The sequence below is a fragment of the Lobosporangium transversale genome (assembly GCF_002105155.1).
Source record: "Lobosporangium transversale strain NRRL 3116 chromosome Unknown BCR41scaffold_4, whole genome shotgun sequence".
Lineage (NCBI taxonomy): Eukaryota > Fungi > Mortierellomycota > Mortierellomycetes > Mortierellales > Mortierellaceae > Lobosporangium > Lobosporangium transversale.
Genome location: NW_019028982.1, coordinates 942,517 through 961,873, shown reverse-complemented (window position 1 = coordinate 961,873; position 19,357 = coordinate 942,517). Strand labels below are relative to the sequence as shown.

The 19,357-nt window shown below is 43.0% G+C and overlaps 5 protein-coding genes across 5 annotated transcripts; 2 read left to right on the top strand and 3 right to left on the bottom strand.

Annotated features, from left to right (window-relative positions):
* The first annotated feature begins 96 nt into the window (after positions 1-96).
* BCR41DRAFT_332117 (tRNA synthetases class I-domain-containing protein) lies at positions 97-3,872 on the top strand. Its single transcript, XM_022021838.1, has 4 exons — positions 97-119; positions 383-552; positions 648-1,000; positions 1,111-3,872. The coding sequence occupies exons 2-4, from the start codon at positions 409-411 to the stop codon at positions 3,788-3,790; spliced, it is 3,177 nt and encodes a 1,058-aa protein (XP_021885178.1). The 5' UTR covers positions 97-119; positions 383-408; the 3' UTR covers positions 3,791-3,872.
* A 706-nt stretch (positions 3,873-4,578) lies between these two features.
* Positions 4,579-5,306, bottom strand: BCR41DRAFT_419218 (hypothetical protein; the record flags this gene model as incomplete). Its single annotated transcript, XM_022029725.1, has 2 exons — positions 4,579-4,852; positions 4,954-5,306. 2 exons carry the CDS (start codon positions 5,304-5,306, stop codon positions 4,579-4,581), a joined length of 627 nt encoding a protein of 208 aa, XP_021885177.1.
* Positions 5,307-6,391: 1,085 nt separating this feature from the next.
* Positions 6,392-7,157, bottom strand: BCR41DRAFT_392779 (hypothetical protein; the record flags this gene model as incomplete). The annotated part of the gene is made up of 2 exons (XM_022028503.1): positions 6,392-6,737; positions 6,928-7,157. The coding sequence occupies 2 exons, from the start codon at positions 7,155-7,157 to the stop codon at positions 6,392-6,394; spliced, it is 576 nt and encodes a 191-aa protein (XP_021885176.1).
* A 2,493-nt stretch (positions 7,158-9,650) lies between these two features.
* On the top strand, positions 9,651-10,406 carry BCR41DRAFT_392778 (glutathione S-transferase; the record flags this gene model as incomplete). Its single annotated transcript, XM_022028502.1, has 1 exon — positions 9,651-10,406. The coding sequence occupies one exon, from the start codon at positions 9,651-9,653 to the stop codon at positions 10,404-10,406; it is 756 nt and encodes a 251-aa protein (XP_021885175.1).
* A 713-nt stretch (positions 10,407-11,119) lies between these two features.
* Positions 11,120-11,734, bottom strand: BCR41DRAFT_346792 (hypothetical protein). Its single transcript, XM_022022963.1, has one exon. The coding sequence runs from the start codon at positions 11,488-11,490 to the stop codon at positions 11,170-11,172; it is 321 nt and encodes a 106-aa protein (XP_021885174.1). The 5' UTR covers positions 11,491-11,734; the 3' UTR covers positions 11,120-11,169.
* Positions 11,735-19,357: the final 7,623 nt, after the last annotated feature.

Sequence of the window (19,357 nt, the reverse complement as noted above, 5' to 3'; positions counted from 1 at the left end):
TGGGGGAAGGGGGGAAGTGGCGTAGCGAACCACGTGATATTGTTTACCTTGTAATATGACTGAGTCGAGACACTTGAAGTCTCTGTTCGTTCTTCCTCCCTTGCTCGTCCTTTGTTTCGGTGAGTCATGGCATCAGCATTAGTGCATGGTCGAATGGAATTGTCTCTTAAAAGTTTGCTTCATATAAAAAAGGCTCATACATGGCACTGCTTCCTCTCTATTTTCCCACGATTGCTTTTCACAAAAAAAACTCTTGACTGAACTCATTCTTTTCTTATTTATTTATTTTTTTTTTTGCTGCATACTTTTACTTATTACAACGACACCAACAATACCGAAATATCAACTATCATCACTGCTATTACCATAACTACTACTACAGCCAAAAGATAATCGAGGTTTTAAACAATGGCCGACAACAACGCTACTGCTGTGCCCCCTGCTGCTGCTGCTGCTGCTAACGCAGAGGCTCCTGTTGAGAAGTCAAAGAACGCTGACAAGAATGAGGCCAAGCGTCTTGCAAAGATGGAAAAATTCCTGGCGAAGCAGAAGGTAAATTGTAGACAATAGGGCAGATTAAAAAAGTATGCAATTGATGACTTATTTTAAAAGCGCACAGTATTAAATTTCCGAAAATACTTTAATAGGCTGCTGCAGAAAAGACTGCTGCCACTCCTGTCAAGGGAAAGACCAAGATTGAGAAAGTCACTGCTTCTACTCCTGCTGCTGCTCCTGTGCCTGAGTTTGTGAACACAACTCCCAAGGGTCAAAAGAAGGACATGTCTCAGCCGATGGCTGCCACTTACAACCCCAGGGCCGTTGAGGCTGCATGGAATGACTGGTGGGAGAAGGAACGTTTCTTTGAGCCTGAATTGACTGCTGATGGAAAAATCAAGGAAGAGGGTGTCTTTGTCATCCCTGCCCCTCCACCCAATATCACTGGAAGCTTGCACACTGGACACGCTTTAGCTATCACTATCCAAGATGGTCTTTGCCGCTGGTAAGTAACAATGTGATAAAAAGATAAAAAAGGATAAATTTATTACCAAGGTGTCAAGGACATACTGGATTTGTTATTCATGGTTATATGTATTGACTTCCACCAAATAGGAATCGGATGTTGGGTAAGACTGTCTTGTTCAATCCTGGTACCGACCATGCAGGCATTTCAACCCAATCGGTTGTCGAAAAGCAACTCTGGAAGGAGAGCAAGAAGACACGCCACGATATTGGACGCGAAGCTTTTGTGAAGAAAGTTTGGGAATGGAAGGATACTTTCCAGGCACGTATTCATAATCAAATCAGACGCCTTGGAGCCTCTAATGACTGGTCTCGTGAGGCTTTCACCCTGAGTGATAAGCTCTCGCATGCTGTCACTGAGGCTTTCTGTAGACTACATGAGGAGGGTACTATCTACCGCGCCACCCGTCTTGTCAACTGGTGCTCAGAGCTCAACACTGCCCTTTCCAACTTGGAGGTCGACAATAAGGAACTGACTGGACGCACCTTTTTGAATGTTCCTGGATATGAGCCCAACGAGAAGTTTGAGTTTGGTGTTTTGATTTCGTTCGCTTATCCTGTTGAGAACTCGGATGAGAAGATTGTCGTCGCCACCACTCGTATTGAGACCATGATTGGTGATACTGCTGTTGCCATTCATCCACAGGACGAGCGCTACAAGCACCTCCATGGCAAATATGTTATTCACCCCTTCTCTGGGCGTAGGATCCCTATTGTCTTGGATGACATCGTTGTTGACATGGCCTTCGGTACTGGAGCTGTTAAGATTACTCCTGCTCACGATTTCAACGACTATGAGGTTGGAAAACGTCACAATCTTGAGTTTATCAACATTCTGAACGATGACGGCACTCTCAACAACAACTGCGGTGAATTCTCTGGAATGAAGCGTTTCCATGCTCGTGTTGCTGTTCTGAAGGCGCTTAAGGAGAAGGGTCTCTATGTTGACACTGTTGACAATGCCATGACTGTTCCTCTCTGCTCCAAGACTCGTGATATCATTGAGCCTTTAATGAAGCCCCAATGGTGGGTTAACTGCAAGGACATGGCTGCTGACGCTCTTCAGGCCGTCAAAGATGGCAAGGTGGTGATCAGACCTCAGACCTCAGAAAAAGAGTTCTATCGCTGGATGGAGAATATCAATGACTGGTGCATCTCCCGTCAGATCTGGTGGGGTCATCGTATCCCTGCCTACTTTGTGCGCTTCGAAGGTGTGGAGCAGGACTTTGCTGATGGCCAGTTCTGGGTCTCTGGACGCTCTGAACAGGCTGCACGTGAGAATGCTGAGAAGAAGTTCCCTGGCAAGAAGTTTACATTGGAGCAGGACCCCGATGTTCTCGACACTTGGTTCTCATCAGGTCTCTGGCCCTTCTCCATCATGGGCTGGCCTGAGATGACGGAGGATTTCAAGAAATTCTATCCTACCTCTATGCTTGAGACCGGCTGGGATATTTTGTTCTTCTGGGTCGCTCGTATGATCATGCTTGGTATCAAGATGACTGGCGAGGTCCCTTTCTCAGAAGTGTACTGCCACGCTCTTGTTCGTGATGCCCAGGGTCGCAAGATGTCAAAGTCTTTAGGTAATGTCATCGATCCCATTGACGTTATCGAGGGTATTTCTCTCCAAGCCCTCCATGATAAGTTGCGTATCGGAAACTTGGATCCTCGCGAGATTGCCAAGGCTGAGCAGGGTCAAAAGATGGACTTCCCCAACGGTATTCCCGAGTGCGGAACAGACGCTCTCCGTTTCTGCCTGAGTGCCTACTCTGCCTTTGGTAGAGATATCAATTTAGACATCTTGCGTGTTGATGGTTACCGCAAATTCTGTAACAAGCTCTGGAACGCTACTCGGTTCGCACTCTTAAAGTTTGAGGAAGGCTTCTTGCCCAATGCCACTGCAGCCAAATCTGGTCGCGAGAGCTTAGCAGAGCGCTGGATTCTCAACAAGCTCAATGTTGCTGCCGTGGAGTTGAATGAGCAGCTCAGTCAACGTAATTTCATGAAGGCTACGGATGCGGTCTACAAGTTCTGGTTGTACGAACTCTGTGATGTCTATATTGAGATCATTAAACCCATCACTGAGGGTTCGGACCAAGTTGCTAAGCGCTCTGCTCAGGATACTCTCTATACCTGCTTGGAGGCGGCCTTGAGAATGCTGCACCCTTTCATGCCTTTCTTGACCGAAGAGTTGTATCAGCGTCTTCCTCGTCGCGATGGTGACAAGATCCCTACGATCGTCAAGTCTCCTTTCCCCGTTCACAACCCCTCGTATGTGGACGAAAAGGCCGATGCCGACTTTGAATTGGTCTTTGCCGTTGTCCGTAGCGCTCGTTCACTGATGGCTGATTACAACCTGACCAAGGGTGGTCAAATCTTTATTCATGGATCAGCTGAGATTGCTAAGCTGTTGTTGTCAGAAGAAGATGGCATTGTGACGTTGGCGAAGGGTAGTAAATCCTGCAAGGTCGTGACAGATGCTGCTGCTATCCCTGAAGGATGTGCTTCCCAGACTGTTCAGGAGGGATGCTCTGTCTACTTATTGGTCAAGGGTATGGTTGACGTGGATGCGGAGGTCCAAAAGATCGAGAAGAAACTAGCCAAGGTCCAGAAGGCACATGATGACCTATTTAAGAAGACTCAGGACCCCACATACTTGACCAAGGTCAAGGCAGAGATTCGAGAGATGAACGCTGCCAAGTTGAAGGACTATGAAGCCGAGATTACCACACTTACAAGCGGTATCAATACCTTCTTGAAGTTGAAGGATTAGAAATATTCCAGCTGAACACACACTGACAATGTAGAAGTCGAAATAAAATATTGAAAAGTATTAATAAAATGAAGGTATCACCAATCAAAAACTTTAGGAACCTTGGACTAATCCATTCGCGAAAAGAAAAAAAAAAAACGGCCAGTTGATTCATGTCAATCTATTTTCCCACTCTCATACCTTTTCTCTATCCTCCAACCTTTTTTTAGTCTGGTCAACTGTATAGATCAGAGCTCTTTCAGGTACACCTTCAACAATTTATCTTGTTTTCCGATGTCCAAGGTATTATTCCCAGCAGTCATCGGCCTTGTGATTGATACTGGGACGAGAGACATCAGAAAAAGGGGTTTGCTTGAAGACAATTTCATTACTGATCACTAGCTGAATATTGCAGTCATATACAACAGTGCACGAAGAGGAGGGATTGTTTCCGTACAAGAAAATGCTTCCGAGCACTTTGGGCGTAGTGGTACACGATTCTTCTGTACCAAGATCTATTCACTATCTTTTACTTGGGGATTCCTTGATCGTGGTGAATTCTGTCTGCAAAAATTGACTGGGGGACTCGAGAAAGAATAAGCAAGACACATCTGTAAAGCTACAATCCCTGCGACTATGGAAAATTCCTCCACAATTGAGACGAGACAGAGTATGAACGCGAACAATCCTGCCTTCACATAAGATCCCTCTTCACTATCAACCCCTTTTATCTTTTTTTTATAGAATAATATACTCATATATATATTTTCCCTAGTAATTATTTAAAGTCGCTGAATATGCTCAATAGCTCATTCTTCCAGTTGGCTTAATTTCCTCGATTCCAAATAAGCTGTTAATTCAGTAATCACTTCGGGCGGCATTCGTTGTGGTGGACTAATCGTTCCGCTTCCAATTCCCTCTGGGTTTCTTCCACCTCCATTGCGATGTAGGTTTCTATCGCCTCCATTGCTCTGTGGGTTCCTTGGTTCTGCCGATTGGGACTCGGAAGCTTCTTCTGAGATCAGTCTGGACAACCTTTCTGACTTAGGTCCAACCGGCTCTGTCAAGATGGGCTTCTTATTTCTGCAAAAAAAAAAAAAAAAAAAAAAAAAAAAAGGCAGCAAGAAGTGCATAATTAGTAGCCAATCCCCACAGCATAGCCAAACCAGCGAATAGCAACTTACCGGGATAGTAGACCCCCATGATGATATCTTAAAAAGACCATTAGAGCCATGTTATTAGCTGTAATCTCATCCCGGATTCTATTAAAAGGAACGTCCGCTTTCATCCCCAATAGACTCCGAAATGGGCTTTTGTCTTTCTCTATAACCAACGCCGCATTATCGACGTCCTTTGTAATACGGCCTGTTTCGCTCAAGATCAGACTTAACATGTCATGGAAAGCGTTGGAGGAAGTGCGAGAGTGACCGCTCTTCGCCAGGGAGACATCCAAGGCTCGAGCCTCCTCTTTCTGCCAGTTTAAATCTGCTCGCATGTCTTCGATTATCTTCTCAACGGTGCTTGAATTGCTATCCATTTTGACTTGGGAGAGGGGGGGAGGCAAACCAGATGAAAATAGATAGATTAGGTACGAGCCGAAAGTGAGAACAGTTAATAGGGACGAGCTGGTAGTAAGAGAAATCAAAGAGAGAAAAGAAAGTTGGGATTGAGAAGAATGAGAAGGAACAGTGGCGTTACCAAATATCTCTCGAGAATGAGTTTGGCGAAGACGATTTTTACAGATTTGAGCCCGATCGCATATTTTGGTTTAGAGTACAAGCAAATAGTATAATGTCAAAACGGTTCCCATGCAAAAAGAAAAAAAAAAAAAAAAAAAAAAAACTCACCAGGACCCTAAGTCCTTCCAAGGGGGAGACATGCAGGACTCATGGATATGTACATGTGCTTTCTTTGTTCTTGATTAGGACTATTGAAATCGTTTTTTTAAAAAGATCATTCCCTATTCGGGGACCACCATTTTTTATTTTATTTATTTTTTAGTCCACAAAAATTTTTTCCTTTCTCATCATTCTCACAACAGCGAGGGAGGTAAAGAGTCCTCGCCAGAAAGTCATGAACTGGATATATTTTTCAGGCATTTAAATTGAATAGAATACTTCCATTTTTGGACGTCAAGAATTTTGAGAATTTTTTTTTTTCTATTGTATCTAATTCAAAAAAAAATATGTGCTTTTACGTAAAATTGTGTTTTTGCAAATAATATTTCAAATTGAGTATTTTAAAATATATCCAGTTCATGACTTTCTGGCGAGGACTCTATGTATTTTGCACAAATGAACATGTTCAGTCAACTTCAGCTCCAAGTAAATTAAATCATCGCTTTTGACGGAAAAGTAAATGACGACATTTGGCATGGAGCAATCATGGCTTTGAACCATATATTCTCCAACCTTTTGTTTATGAATCCAAATCAGCTAACCTGTGGAAAGTAGCATGGGGGCTCCGCAGTAAAACGCCTTTGCTGGCTTCACTGAGCGCTATCGATTATCAACCAAGTATTACCTACTATTTACACAGACAGATCCAAGCTTGAGCTTGCCTAATATAGTATTCCTCTTCACAGTCAACTTTTATTGATTTTTTTTTTTTCGGTAGTTATCTCTATAGCCCATCTTGCGATCCTTCCGGCTCCTTGAAGTGGCGGTCCAAAACAACAATCTTACGTCGCCTCTCCTTTAGAGTCGCGCCAAGCCTTCGGTGCCTGGCGAACTGTGTGGTTGTTGGTCGTCTGGGCTGGAGCACGACGTTCTCCATCGTCGAAGGTGTTCTAGGACTCATAATTGCTAAAGACACCCTAGAGTTCGCGGAGAGCCCTCTTGGGATCATTAAGGATAATCTTGATGTCAATGGTCTAAGAGAGTTTGCGGAGAGTGCTGCTGGGATCGGTAAGGATAACCTTGATACCAAAGGCCAGGACATCCTTGTCAGGCCGGGCGGATTGACCATTCTACGGAAAAATAGACGATGTTAGTGACAAGTAATCATAATATAACCGAACTGACGAATGGCAACTTACTCGGATGCTTGACGAAGACCATAATGTGATATGATTGCTAAAGCCACGTTAATTCCCGCAATATCATCCCGGATTTTAGTGAAAGAGGCCTCTTGTTTCTTCCATTGCTTAAACCACGGACTCTTTTTTGTCGATATCCTTTACAATACGGTTTCGTCTCTGAATGAGAGTTAACAACAGCTTAAATGAATCGTCATCCACCCATGGAGCTAAGGCTAGAATCCGTTCTCCTTGCATCTGAAGTTCCATTCGTGCATCTTCGACATTTCTTTCTTTCTTCGTGTCACCATTAATTAATCTGGGTAACATGGTTGCGGCACCTCCGATCACAGTGGTTGCATAAAAGTCCATTTTGAATTGGGGGAAGAAATGTATTAAAGATGAATGTGGATAGGTTATAGATGATTTGTGCCTGGTAAAAATTAATAAAGACGAATTGGTGGCAAGAAAATTGAAAAGAGAGAAGGAAAAACAAAGAGAGGAATGAAAAGGAATATCTATAAGATTTGACGAAGCAGAAATTATACATGTATATACATGAGGCATTTGCGGCGAATGAATGCAGTAAATTAAACCGATGTGCTCCAAGCCAAAAATGTGCACATCCGAAACCTCCCCAGTGGTTTTTGTGTTACTGACGCGTAATGCCAACACTCAAATTCTATCCAATGAAATCAATAAAATTGAATAAATCATGCTCACGCTACACGCTACACGCTACACGCTCTCCATGTGCCTCTCATATTATTCTTTCATCGTTACTGCGGCACTCCCAACTGTGGCACATATGGAAATACCGTTGACCATGTGAATAGGAAACGAATAGAAAGCGAATGAGTTGTGGGTAAAAAAGCAATGAGGGGAAACCGATGGTATAAGAGGTAAAAAGAGAGAGGCAGGCTGTTACTGGGAAAGAAAGGAAAAAATTGGCGGCGAAAAAAGTATTTATCAAGGGGTTGGCGAAGCAAACGTTCGGATTAAAGTTTGATTAAATATTTTATTGAATTGGTAGCCGATTTGCCACCAACCCATATAGAATTATAATTTTTAGAATATGGTCGTAATCAAATGGGGACCAGTGTGGAAATGAGACAACAAATGACAGGTGGCAAGTCAGTACCTATTGAGTTTAGCCGCAACAGCCTTATTCTCCAAACATGGCAAGAAGAAGGGGGTTCACAGCACCCCCACGGTGAAGAGTCTTGTTAAGCAGCTTTGGATTACACAAATATTATCAGATGTCATACAGTTCTCGTCATTTGGCCATCCATATATTGTAAAAATACAATGATTGAATTGGCTCCAAGAAAAACGTGCCACATTGAATGTGATCTAGGTATTCAATCAGTGCCTGAATTTGGCCACCAATTCACTTGATTATTTAAAATCTTGCGCCGGCCAAATCAATTCAATAATTATACATTTTAGAATATGTGCATGACCAAATGACCGGGACCACACTACCATGTTTGTGTAATTTGAAGGCATGAAGGTTAAGATTTGCGGAATAATGATGGGCTGAAGCAGATAAATTAGTAAAGCCTCCAATAATTATCTGTACATGGTGAGTGATAAAATTCCTCTGTTGGCTATGACGTCTACGCAGCACTCTCGGGTAGTTGCGCAGTTTTTATCGCTTAATATTGATGTCAGTAAGTGATTTCACTAGGGAAAAAGCTCATCACTGCACCACTCAGTATCTTGATACGCCGCAGTTATACCAATCTCTCCCTCAAGGGTTCAATGTCGAATAAAGCAAAAAAAAGTCTATGGAGCTTTGGCTAAAAACCTGGATAGATTTTGTGAAATATCAATTCTCTTATAGTGTTATATAACTTTATCACTATTTTCGAATATTTTGCTATGGTGGAAGTTGTAGCGAAGAGTCGATGACTAAATTGGTTCACAATATTGCTTTCCAACTCGCTCAGAATGGGAAACGGTAACGAAGTGTTACCAGGATAAATTCCTGGAGGAGCTTTCGGGGTCCAATAAAAGGGCGGTGATTGAGGATTCATTTCTTATCTTAAATTGCCCTGCCGCGTGCAAGATAAAAAGAAATAAGAGACAAAAATAGGGCAAACATTATTGAAGAAAAGACGCCTCACAGTTGTCTTTAACCAACAGAAACATCTACTTTCACATGCGGAGTAGGTTAATATCATGAGCGTTACAGGTAGACCCTTTAGGTACGAAGATCTCTTGTACACACTCCCAAAAGAGTAAAATATACGCTTCCATTCCAGACCTTTACATTTCACTGCATCTTTGTATTGCTCTCTTAAAGCTGCTGAAAAAAAAGATTGTGCAAACCTCCGATACCCTTTTATTAAACTGAGTAATAAAAGGGCCAAAATGCCATTACTAAACTATCATGTATGTTGAGTAAGATGAAAAGATCGATTTTCCATAATTTCTGTATTTTAAGGGCATCATATTTGATGCCTTTAATCCCTCTTTCCATTTCAATTTGTTTTGTTTTATAGAAGGGATCATTGACTAATCCTACTTACTACTAATGGCATGGCATAATGTAGAAGCCAACAACTTCAGATTAAAATGATGCTTAAGTAAAAAAGCTAAAAATGTATATGTCCTCCTTTGTTTTAGGCTGTTTACAGCCCCACAAAATGGAATCCTCGCCTGGATAGATTTTTATTTAGTTCCTCCCTTGTAGAATCAAAATTCTCACATATAAAAGACGGACTTTCCATTTCTTTTATTTCCTCATCAATGTAACATTCCATATTCCTCTAACAAAATTAACAACTTTTTTTTTTTTTTTTTTTTTTTTTTTAAAAAAAAAAATCCCAATAACAAACAACAAGAAAGCTTTTTCTCAAAATGATTCACGAGTTCTTCGATCTTTCTAAGGCTGCTGAATTTCAGGCCCTCAGTCTCAAGAAGGATAGCACATTTGAAGTGCACTATTTTGACATCCATAGCATGGGTGGAACCACCCGTGTCATCCTCGCTGCTTCTGGTGCCAAATTTACTAATGTCCTTCCTGGTGAGAACTGGGAAAAGGAGGATAAGGCCAAGGCCCCATTCGGGACCGTACCTATACTGAAGGAGATTTCAGCTGATGGCAAGACTGTAATCCAAATTGCAGAGTCAGATTCAATTGAACGTTATTTGGCTCGCAAATTTGATCTCTATGGCTCTAATGCATTAGAAGAGGTTATCATCAACACATATCTCTCTCAAGCCAATGCCGTAACCGGTCAGGTTATTGCGCGCTATTACTCCGCAGACGACGATAAGGAGGCTCAGGAGAAGGTTAGGAAGCAATTGGTCGAGGGCCCTATCTCCAACTGGATCAAGTATCATGAACGTCATTTGCAAGACAATGGAGCCAATGGTCATTTGGTCGGCAACAAGTTGACTTTAGCTGATATTAAAGTTGCATACTGGATTCCTCTTTTGCAATATATTTCCGCGAAGGAAGGTTTGATCTCGCCTGAGAAGACCCCCGCCCTCTTGAAGGTCCAGGAGACTGTTGATTCGATTCCTTCTTTAAAGGCTTGGAGAGAAACTGAAGAGTATCAGACTTTTAGCCGGGGCAATCTTGATTATCTCGGTTTTGCTGGTTCAAAATAAATGAATAGATCAATAGAAAGAAAACAAAATAGAATTTCCCAAAACATCCTTTTTTTTCTTTTCTTTGCTTTTTTTTGGTCGATCTTGTTCATTTGCAGCATGAGCAAAGTTTTTGTTGTTGTTATTGTATACTGTGCCCATAGACCTATCTCAACATCAACAAGACTATTGCCTTCAGATATCGCTCAAAAGAGTTCCCGCTCAACACTCCCATAAGGGTATTACGAAAAGGTTTCCCAGCAAGGACAAAAGCTTTAGTCCTTAGTCAAGTACGTTTGAAAATCATTTATCTCTAGTAGGAATTGGAAATTTTTAACAATGTATTTTCTGATTTTATCTCTATTTAATTCCCCAATAAGGGAGGCTCGTATGGTGTTAATTTGAATACCAGTTGATAACGAAGATATAGAGTCCGAGAGCGTCAACATCCCCATTCCGTATGTTTTCTCCCTAACATTTCGACACCGGCCTCGTCTAGATTCTCTATATAGTTTCCAACAACAAAAAAAAGGCGGAATAATATTTTGAAGATCAAGAGACTGTGTACACCTGCAATGTAAATCTGTAAATCAAGAATAAACAAAATTTTATATTTATCATGGCTAGTGGAGTTTTATTTTATTTTAATCCGGCGTTGTCTGGCAAAAATGAGATGAATATCGTGGGAGATGGGTGGCTATTTACATTTTTTATGATAACATGTTGATTCCATAGTCGCGTTGATTGTCCGGTATAATTTGAACCCCATCCCCATTTTCTTCGTTTATACTCTCTTGGTCCCTGTCATTCTTGTCGCTTGGATAATTTGGTGCAACGCCGCTACTGCCGCGACGAAAGGGCCAGTTGATTTCCTCAGTAAAAGATCCTGCCAGTGATCCTGGTCTTGATCCTCGAGTTGATTGTCCTTGACCATGCTTGAATGACACTGTGGTTGTTGGAGGTGACTTTCCATATTCTTGAACGGAGTTTTGACTCTCAAGTAAAGAATATAACGAAGGAGACCTAGACTGAAAGCGATAAATAGAGGAGTCATCATCCGAGGAAAGAGGGTCTGCCAAACCCATGCGGACAGCATGGCCATCATTGACTGAATTCTTCCTTAATGCGCCACTGTAACTCAGAGCTCCTCGGCCTATAGGAGCAGCTATTGGGCTCCGAGATGTAGGTGAAGAGGCACCTAACTCACTAGATGATTCATTGATCGAGTGTTGACGAGAATAGCTTTGGGGCTCGATTGGCTGTGTTGGTGAGTACTGCTGCGACTGAGCAAAAACCTGGGCTGAATTGGTGAGGGGGGCTGCGGGCTGGGCTGTGGTAATAGAACGTTGGACCGCCTTTGGAAGATGAACATCTTGTTTCTTCTTCGAGGAACCGGCTTTATTATTGTTGGCCGTCTCCGAAATGTTTGTTGCTGCAACTTCAGAATAAAGAGGTGCAGAAGTAGCAGCAGATCGACTCTCCTTCAAGTTGGTCATGTTCGAGCTCGAGTTCGCGTCCCTTTCCGCAGTAGTGTCCCTTTCAGCAGAAGCTGTGTCTCTTTCAGCAGAAGTTGTGCCCTTTTCAGCAGAAGTTGTGCCCTTCTCAGCAGAAGTTGTGCCCTTTTCAGCAGATGCTCTGTCTTTTTCAGCAAAAGTTGTGCCTCTTTCAGCAGGAACAGTGTCCCTTTCAGCAGAAGTTGTGTCCCTCTCAGCAGGAGCAGTGTCCCTTTCAGCAGAAGTTGTGCCCTTTTCAGTAGAACCTGTGTCCCTCTCAGCAAAAATTGTGCCCTTTTCAGCAGAAGTTTTGCCCTTTTCAGCAGATGCTGTGTCTTTTTCAGCAAAAGTTGTGTCTCTTTCAGCAGGAACAGTGTCCCTTTCAGCAGAAGTTGTGTCCCTCTCAGCAGGAGCTGTGTCTCTTTCAGTAGGAGTAGCGTCCTTTCCTTTGATCGCTTCTTTACCTTTGACTTTTTCTTCATCAATTTCCTTGCCTCTGCCCTTGAGAAGGCCATCATTTTCCTTAACCGACGAATCTGGTAGGCGTGTCTCCATTTTAGGATATGATGTCGATACTTGTTGATCTTCATGCTCATTTGACTTTGCATCAGCTCTACTTTCGCTTCCAGGGCTCCATGCTCCAGTCAAAGTGCTCTTCGCAGTGCTGACGGCATCTGTGAGCGAGTTCTTTGCAATATCCAGATTTTCGAACGAGACATCAGCCACCCGGGCTGCCATTGCAGACGCAGCCATTTTAGCAGATTCAAGGATACCAGGCGCTTTTGACGATAAATCTTGACTTTCCCGTCGTTGACGATCCCGGTTAGTGTTATCGTAATGGGTGCCACCTTCTCTGTCGGCTGAAGAAGCATTATCTTCACCAGTCTCGTCGTCATCACTGTTATCGGTATCCACCTCTCCTGCAGAGAGCTCATCACCATCCTCGTTCCTGAATACATAATTGTCATGATCAAGGATTATTCTACTGCCTCGCTTAGTACGATGCCCGCTCTCACATTTTGAGGCCGATTGATTTCTTCCTGCAGTGTCGTGTCCTTTCTCTGCGGTGTGTGTATGGGAAGAACTGGGGGAAGAGGTCGAAGCTGCAGTCGTGGAGGCAGAAGAAGCCGTAGGGTTATCGAGTGATTCATAGTATTCCCTAGCGACTTGGCTAGCTTTTTTGGCAGCGGACGAATCAGAGGCACTGATACCATGGAACTCCCGCTTGATCGTAACATCATTCTCAATATCTTTCAGTACACTATTATTATCCGTAGCAGTCTCGCCCGTGAGTTCGTTCTTGACAGCATTCATATATGCGGTCGTGGTGTCCTTGGCGTTGATCATAGACTCAGTTGCAATCTCAGCACCGTTGGTCAACATCTCGACCGCGGTATCTCCCAACCCCCCAGCTAAGTGCTTGGCAGAGGAGAGTATGTCTCGGGATGCCTCTGAAGTAGGGTGCCTTTCGGTTGCATTAGTAGAGGTATCGGTTGAAGACGAGCTTTTGGTTGCCTGCTTCGATCCTTTATCGGCAGCCATACTGACTGTCTCTTTTTCTTTAGCTTTGTCTCCTTGACCAAGTCCTCTAGCAGTTTGGTCCTTGGTAGGGATACCGTCCTCTCCAGCAAGAGCCAACGTTGCCTTGTCAGCGTCCGCAGTGGATTTGCCCTTATTTTTGCAGTTTGCTGCAGTATCCTCGACCGCAGCCTTTGGTTTCCCATTTGCATTGCCTTTAGACCCGTTGGCAGTACTCTTTGTCTTTTTAGCCTTTCTGCCTTTCTTTTGAACAGCAGTTTCCGCTTGATTGATAGCGCCCTTAACGCTTGTTGTGGCTACATTTTCTGCCTTTAATACCGAGTCGATTTTGGTACCGACAGTTTGACTGGCATCAATAACAGTTTCATGGATAGCATCATTTGCGTTTTTGGCCGCGGTGTGGGCTTTATCAGCAAGAGCATCCTTTGCATCGGATACAGAGAGGATTGTATCATTGGCGATCTTTTTCGTGATGCCCGAAGCCCTGTGGATAGCATCTCCGGAGCCCTTGACAGCGTCTTGGGCCTTACCAACAATGAAATCCTTGGTCTCAATAGCTGAATCAATTTTTTCGTCAATCATCTTCTTTGTGCCAACTGTCGCTTTATGAGCAGCCTCACTGACATCAGCAGTACTGGCTACTGTTCCTTCAATGACAGCATCCTTAGCCTTAACTACAGAACTAGCCATTGCATCCATGACTTCCTTGGTATCAACAGCTGCATCAAGGGTAGATTGTTGTGCATCCTTGACAGCTGTCTGGATGATCTCGTTCGTCTCTTCAGCAAGCTTGAGAGTAGAATCCTTAATACTCTTAACAGTAATGTAGGCCCCCCCAACTTCCGCATCTTCAGGATTCGAGGCTGCATCTGTATCCGAATCAACTGTTTTACTAGTGTCAACTGCAGTATTTTGGGTGGCGCCTTTGTTTTCCTTGGTGGTAGACTGGGTTATTGCAGTGGCAGTGTCCTTAAGCTTTTTGGGGGGGTTTGCCTCTCCTTTAGCACCGTCGGCGGTTTTGTTGGCGACATCTTTTGCGTTTTTTGAAGCGACTTGGATCTCACTCGAAGCAGTGCCCTTAGGTCTCTGCGCGAATGTAGGGATGAATCCTACGATTCTGTCGACCATTGTCTTGTGTTTTTTTGCGTCGCAATTGCCCTTGGTTCCGTGGTCATGCACGGGAGCAAGGTCAGTAGATCCTTTAGTATCCTGAACTACATTTTCAACACTGGACGTGGCGGAGCCGGGTGCTTTTGAACTAGATGGTTCGGGGTCGGCAGGTTTGTTGTTATTCTGCTCAATCGTCGTATTCAATGTGTTTACTGATGCCTCCTTTGCTCTTGAGTTGCTTTCATTGGAATTCGTCGGGTCCTGTGAAGCAGAATCAGCTCCCATATCTGCTCGTACAGCATCTGCAAAGGACTTCTTTGGAGTGTCCTATTTTTAAATAGATTTAGGCGGTGAGAAGATAAACATCTAGAGCTCAAACAGCGCAGTTTTTATTCGTGTCGCTAGGAGTAATCATTATCATTCATTTACCTCAGCCATGCTCTTCTCTTTCTCATAAGAGCTTGAATGTTTGATGCTTCCCTCGGTATCTGTGGTTGTTTCAAGATGTTGTTTTAGGGCCTGGGCCATATTCAAAGAATCGCTTGCGGCTCTTTGGGCAGCGTTCTTCATACCTTGGCCCGTCTCTTGACCCAAAGATTCAATCTTATGCACAGCCTCCTCCACTCGAGGACCCATGTTGGATGGTGATGGCCATATCTTCGAAGAGCTTTCAGGCGAACCATATGGTGTAGCTTTTTTGACAGTTGAGCCCCAATCAGTCCCACCACTACCCCTGTTTGGCATATCGCTGCTGGTATCTGATGTGTTATCCTCTGTGCCTACCCAATCCGAGTCAAGAGGAGTCATAACCATGGAGAGCTTATTGTGGTGGTTCCTACTGTTGTTGCTTGTGCGGCTGGTGTGACTGGAACTAGTCTCACCAATGGGCAGGTTCATGAATGCATTATAGCCACCTGCATCAACAGTCTTTTCTGCTTTCGCAGCAAGCTTTTGATGCCGCTTGCTTATTTTACTATTTCCACCTGAAGAGAGCTTAGCACTACCGAGATCCATAGATGGTTCTGCATTTTTATCCACCTTAGACTGACCCGACGTTTTACTTCCACCTTCCTCTCCACCGGCTTTCTTACTATTTTTAACGTTGTCAGTATGGTGTTGTAAGAGGGAATCATGATCCTGACTTGGTTTTTTCTCCCTATCCTCGCGTCTGATCGGATCCGCCGGAGCGCCAAAGTAAGTTTTGGGTCCAACAGATATATCTTCAATGTCGTACTTCTTGGGCTTCCATTCAGCAAATCTGTTCACCTTTTTTATAGGGTCTGAAGATTTGGGGACGGATCTGGTGGTATCCGAAGCCGAAAATAAGGGATTGCGAGATTGAAGGATAGAGCCGTGATGAACGCCTTCGCCTACATTTATCTTTGTGTTGTAAGTTAAGTGGGAGGAGGCGGAGTGAGGTCGAGCACAGGAGATATCTTCAACAGAATACTTTTTGATCGCACCAGACGGTCTAGATGAATTGCCTGCTTCATGATGAACAGAACTGGAAGCCTTCATTGAGTGAGCCTTGGCTGTAGCAGTAGCAACAGCGGTAGCGGTGGCGACTTGTTGATCATGATCGAGGCTGCGTTGACGAAGCCGTGGAGGGTTAGCGACTGTAGTATGTTCAAAGGGCTGTGATGGTGATGGTGACGATTCTTCCTTGGATTCATGGGTTTGTTCATCAATAACATCTCGACTGTTTTTTCTTCTAGTGCTACTCGCTTGACAGTTGGTGGTTTTTTTTGTGTTGTCGGATGCTGCATTGTTATCGGTTTCATTTTCTAATTGCTCTCCCACGACAAACGTAAAAGTTTGTCCAAACGTAGCCTCTTGTTCAGCTGTCATGGTTGGAACTTTAGAATGCCTTCTAGATGATAAACCTATTGATGAGGTTCCATTTTTTATAAAGCATTATTCGTTAGTGCCTGGCGATTAAGAAATACGGATGATGGGTCTGATGGCCATCATAGCATTAAATGCCCACACGCTTACCACGGATTGAAGCAGGGATTTTTTCCTTGAAGGTATTACTTGCTGTCTCAGCTGTGTCGGTCAATGCTGCCATGGCAGCAAAAGTCGCACCTAAAGCCCCTCCCGAGAGGCCATCCAAGTTCTTTACGACTTTATTACTCTGAGCAAAGTCCATGATCTTGCTTGAAAGACTAGGCATGCCTTGGTCTTGGTTAGGGCTATCAACATCCATGGCATCATCGAGTTTAGCGCTAGCACTAAGGGCTTGAGGCTGTTCTAATTGCTCGCGATGTGATGTATGGGACTGATGACGATTGTGCTCCATCTCCTTGGAATCATCATACGGGGTGCGCTCCTTTGAAGGCGCTGACGAATCCGAGACCGATTTTTCCGTAATTTTGATCTTGGACTTTTTCTTATTCTTGTTCTTATTCTTTCCTGTCGCCTTTTTATTATTGTTCTTGTTATTCTTGCAAGTGACAGTAGAAACATCACCAGCATGGGTATCCCTCTCGTTTTCTCCATGCTCTGCAGTCAAGGGACCAAAAATGATTAATAAAAAAGGGTTTCAGTTAGACTTCTATTTGCTTTCTGATCTACTTTCCCATAATTTGGTATGGGTTCTCATCGTTTATATAATACCTTCTTTAATTGTCATGCACCATACACCATGGGCAAATTATAAACAATAAAGCGGTTAAGAGCTTTTTTTTTTTTTTTTTTTTTTTTTTTTTTTTTCCAGCTATATTGATGTAGGATCTTACATACCTTGCGTATGAGGACTATCTTGATGGTGATGAGTCTGATGGCTGATTTTGTCTTCACCACGAGGGCCTGTTGCAGCGAGCATGGAGCCCTGTGAGTCGCGTTGACTGGTGTCGGCATCATCAGAACCTGATTTTTCCATGGTGTGGTCGGTGCTCTTTACTGATAATTCAGAGGCCAGAAAGCAGGGACCCAAAATAGGGAAGAAAAAAAAAAAAAAAAAAAAAAAAAAAAAAAGTTCAGGAAACTATTGATCAATCAATAGTTTAAAGAAAACAAAAAATGCATTCTGTTCATGTAAACATGTCTTTCTCACCTTTGCCTTTGACTTTGACTTCATCCTTTTCTGATCTTGGAGGACTTTTGTTTCCTTCGCTGACCTGTTCTGAGGGCGAAGGAGAAGAGATGGAGGCAGAAGCAGGTGCTTGTTGATCCTCCTTGCCCTCAGTACTATTTGATGAATCCAAATTAGTCTTGAGTCCAGACCTTAGTCCATTATAGTCCGTAGTTTGACCCATGTAGATACAGAATGTCAAGAAAATCACCACCAATGGCAGCAAGCAAAGTAAGAACAGTATGTGGGGTTTGAGACCTAGATGTTCTGCCCAATGATCCAATGCAAAACGAGCCCACATTTCTTGAATATCTGGCATGTCCATTCGTATATGTGAGACAAAGTTGTTCCATGCATTCGAAGGATGGAACTCACGCCAATATTCTAGGTTTGTCATGGCCTGTAACTTCTCTAATAAGAGGTGGTGAAAGGAGAAAAATGTTGACTGTCCATGGCCATGATGCTTACTACCGATTGAGGTTGGGGCAGCATTATCAACAATACTAGTGGTGGTCATAATAGTGTCGTAGATATTGTTGTCCAATTCATCATTGTTGTGGCGAATACAGTATTTCTTAGTTCCGTCGAAAGAGTAAGAGTCGGTACATGCGGGAGGGAAAGGATCATACTTAGGAGCATCGAAGAGGAGATCATAGAGAACATCGACGGCCTTTTTAGCCTGGTCTTTAAGGATGGATGCCATGATAGGCGGTTTTTTTTTGTAGAGAGAGTGAACTGTGTTTGCTGAAATATATAATAAAAAACGAAATGTGAAAGAGGATGAATGGTGCGAGATATCAATAAAACAAGAAACAAAGAAAAAGAAAATTGGAGGAAGAAGCGAGGGAAAGGGATAAAGAATAAGGTTGCATCATTAAAGGACGCTATTTAATTACAACATTGTTATGTGTTTGTTTCACAATTTACGTTATTTATTAAAATGGCCCGAAATAAGCAAGACAAATTGCTATGATATTCCATCACTTTGCATGTATGGAGATGCTAAACATTTATGCCTTGGTTTTTTTTAACACACACATGGTTACATAAATATGCATAGCAGATTTGACTATCGATGGGAGCAGGAGCACAGCACACCTGTTGACCATGTTGTTGGTCTGTGCGATTATTTTATGGATCACGAGTAGCTTGTTTACTTTTTTGTGACTACCAACTTTTTTTTTTTTTGTCATTCATTATTTGTCTCCCTCTTTATTCATTCCCGCAAAAAAAAAAAAAAAAAAAAAAAAACAAAAACAAAACCCGACACCATGGGGAAGAGCAACAAGAAGGTGGGCCGCATTGGCAATTCCATTGTCAATAGCATCATTGAGCCCATCATGAAGATGCAGGAACAAAACCCAGATATCAGCTCAATTGAACTCACGAACCGACTCAAAGAGAAGAGAGAACATGCTCGCACAAAGAAAGATCTCTTGGCTCAGTCCGTCGATCGAGGTTCGTGAAACAAAACATCATAATGGGTTAGAAAAGAGAAAATCCGCTCCAATTATCATCAAAGGAGGTAGAAGGAAGGGGAAAAAAAATAAGTAAACGATCAAGAATAAATCCATTAATTACGGACTCCATTTGCTTTTATCTCAGCTCTGGATATTATTCAATCGGAAAGATACAGGATGACTTTAGGGGCTGAGAACTATGACAATACTGAGGACGACTCTGATGATGAAGAGGAGTATCCTCCTACAGCAGATGGGTCACCTGTTGTGATGATGGAGATCAAGAATACCAATAGC

Coding starts and splice junctions, on each gene's coding strand:
- BCR41DRAFT_332117 (XM_022021838.1), top strand. CDS start 409: ATGGCCGACAACAACGCTACTGCTGTGCCCCCTGCTGCTGCTGCTGCT. Junction 553..647: donor AATTCCTGGCGAAGCAGAAG/GTAAATTGTAGA, acceptor ATACTTTAATAG/GCTGCTGCAGAAAAGACTGC. Junction 1,001..1,110: donor CAAGATGGTCTTTGCCGCTG/GTAAGTAACAAT, acceptor TCCACCAAATAG/GAATCGGATGTTGGGTAAGA.
- BCR41DRAFT_346792 (XM_022022963.1), bottom strand. CDS start 11,490: ATGATGGCCATGCTGTCCGCATGGGTTTGGCAGACCCTCTTTCCTCGG.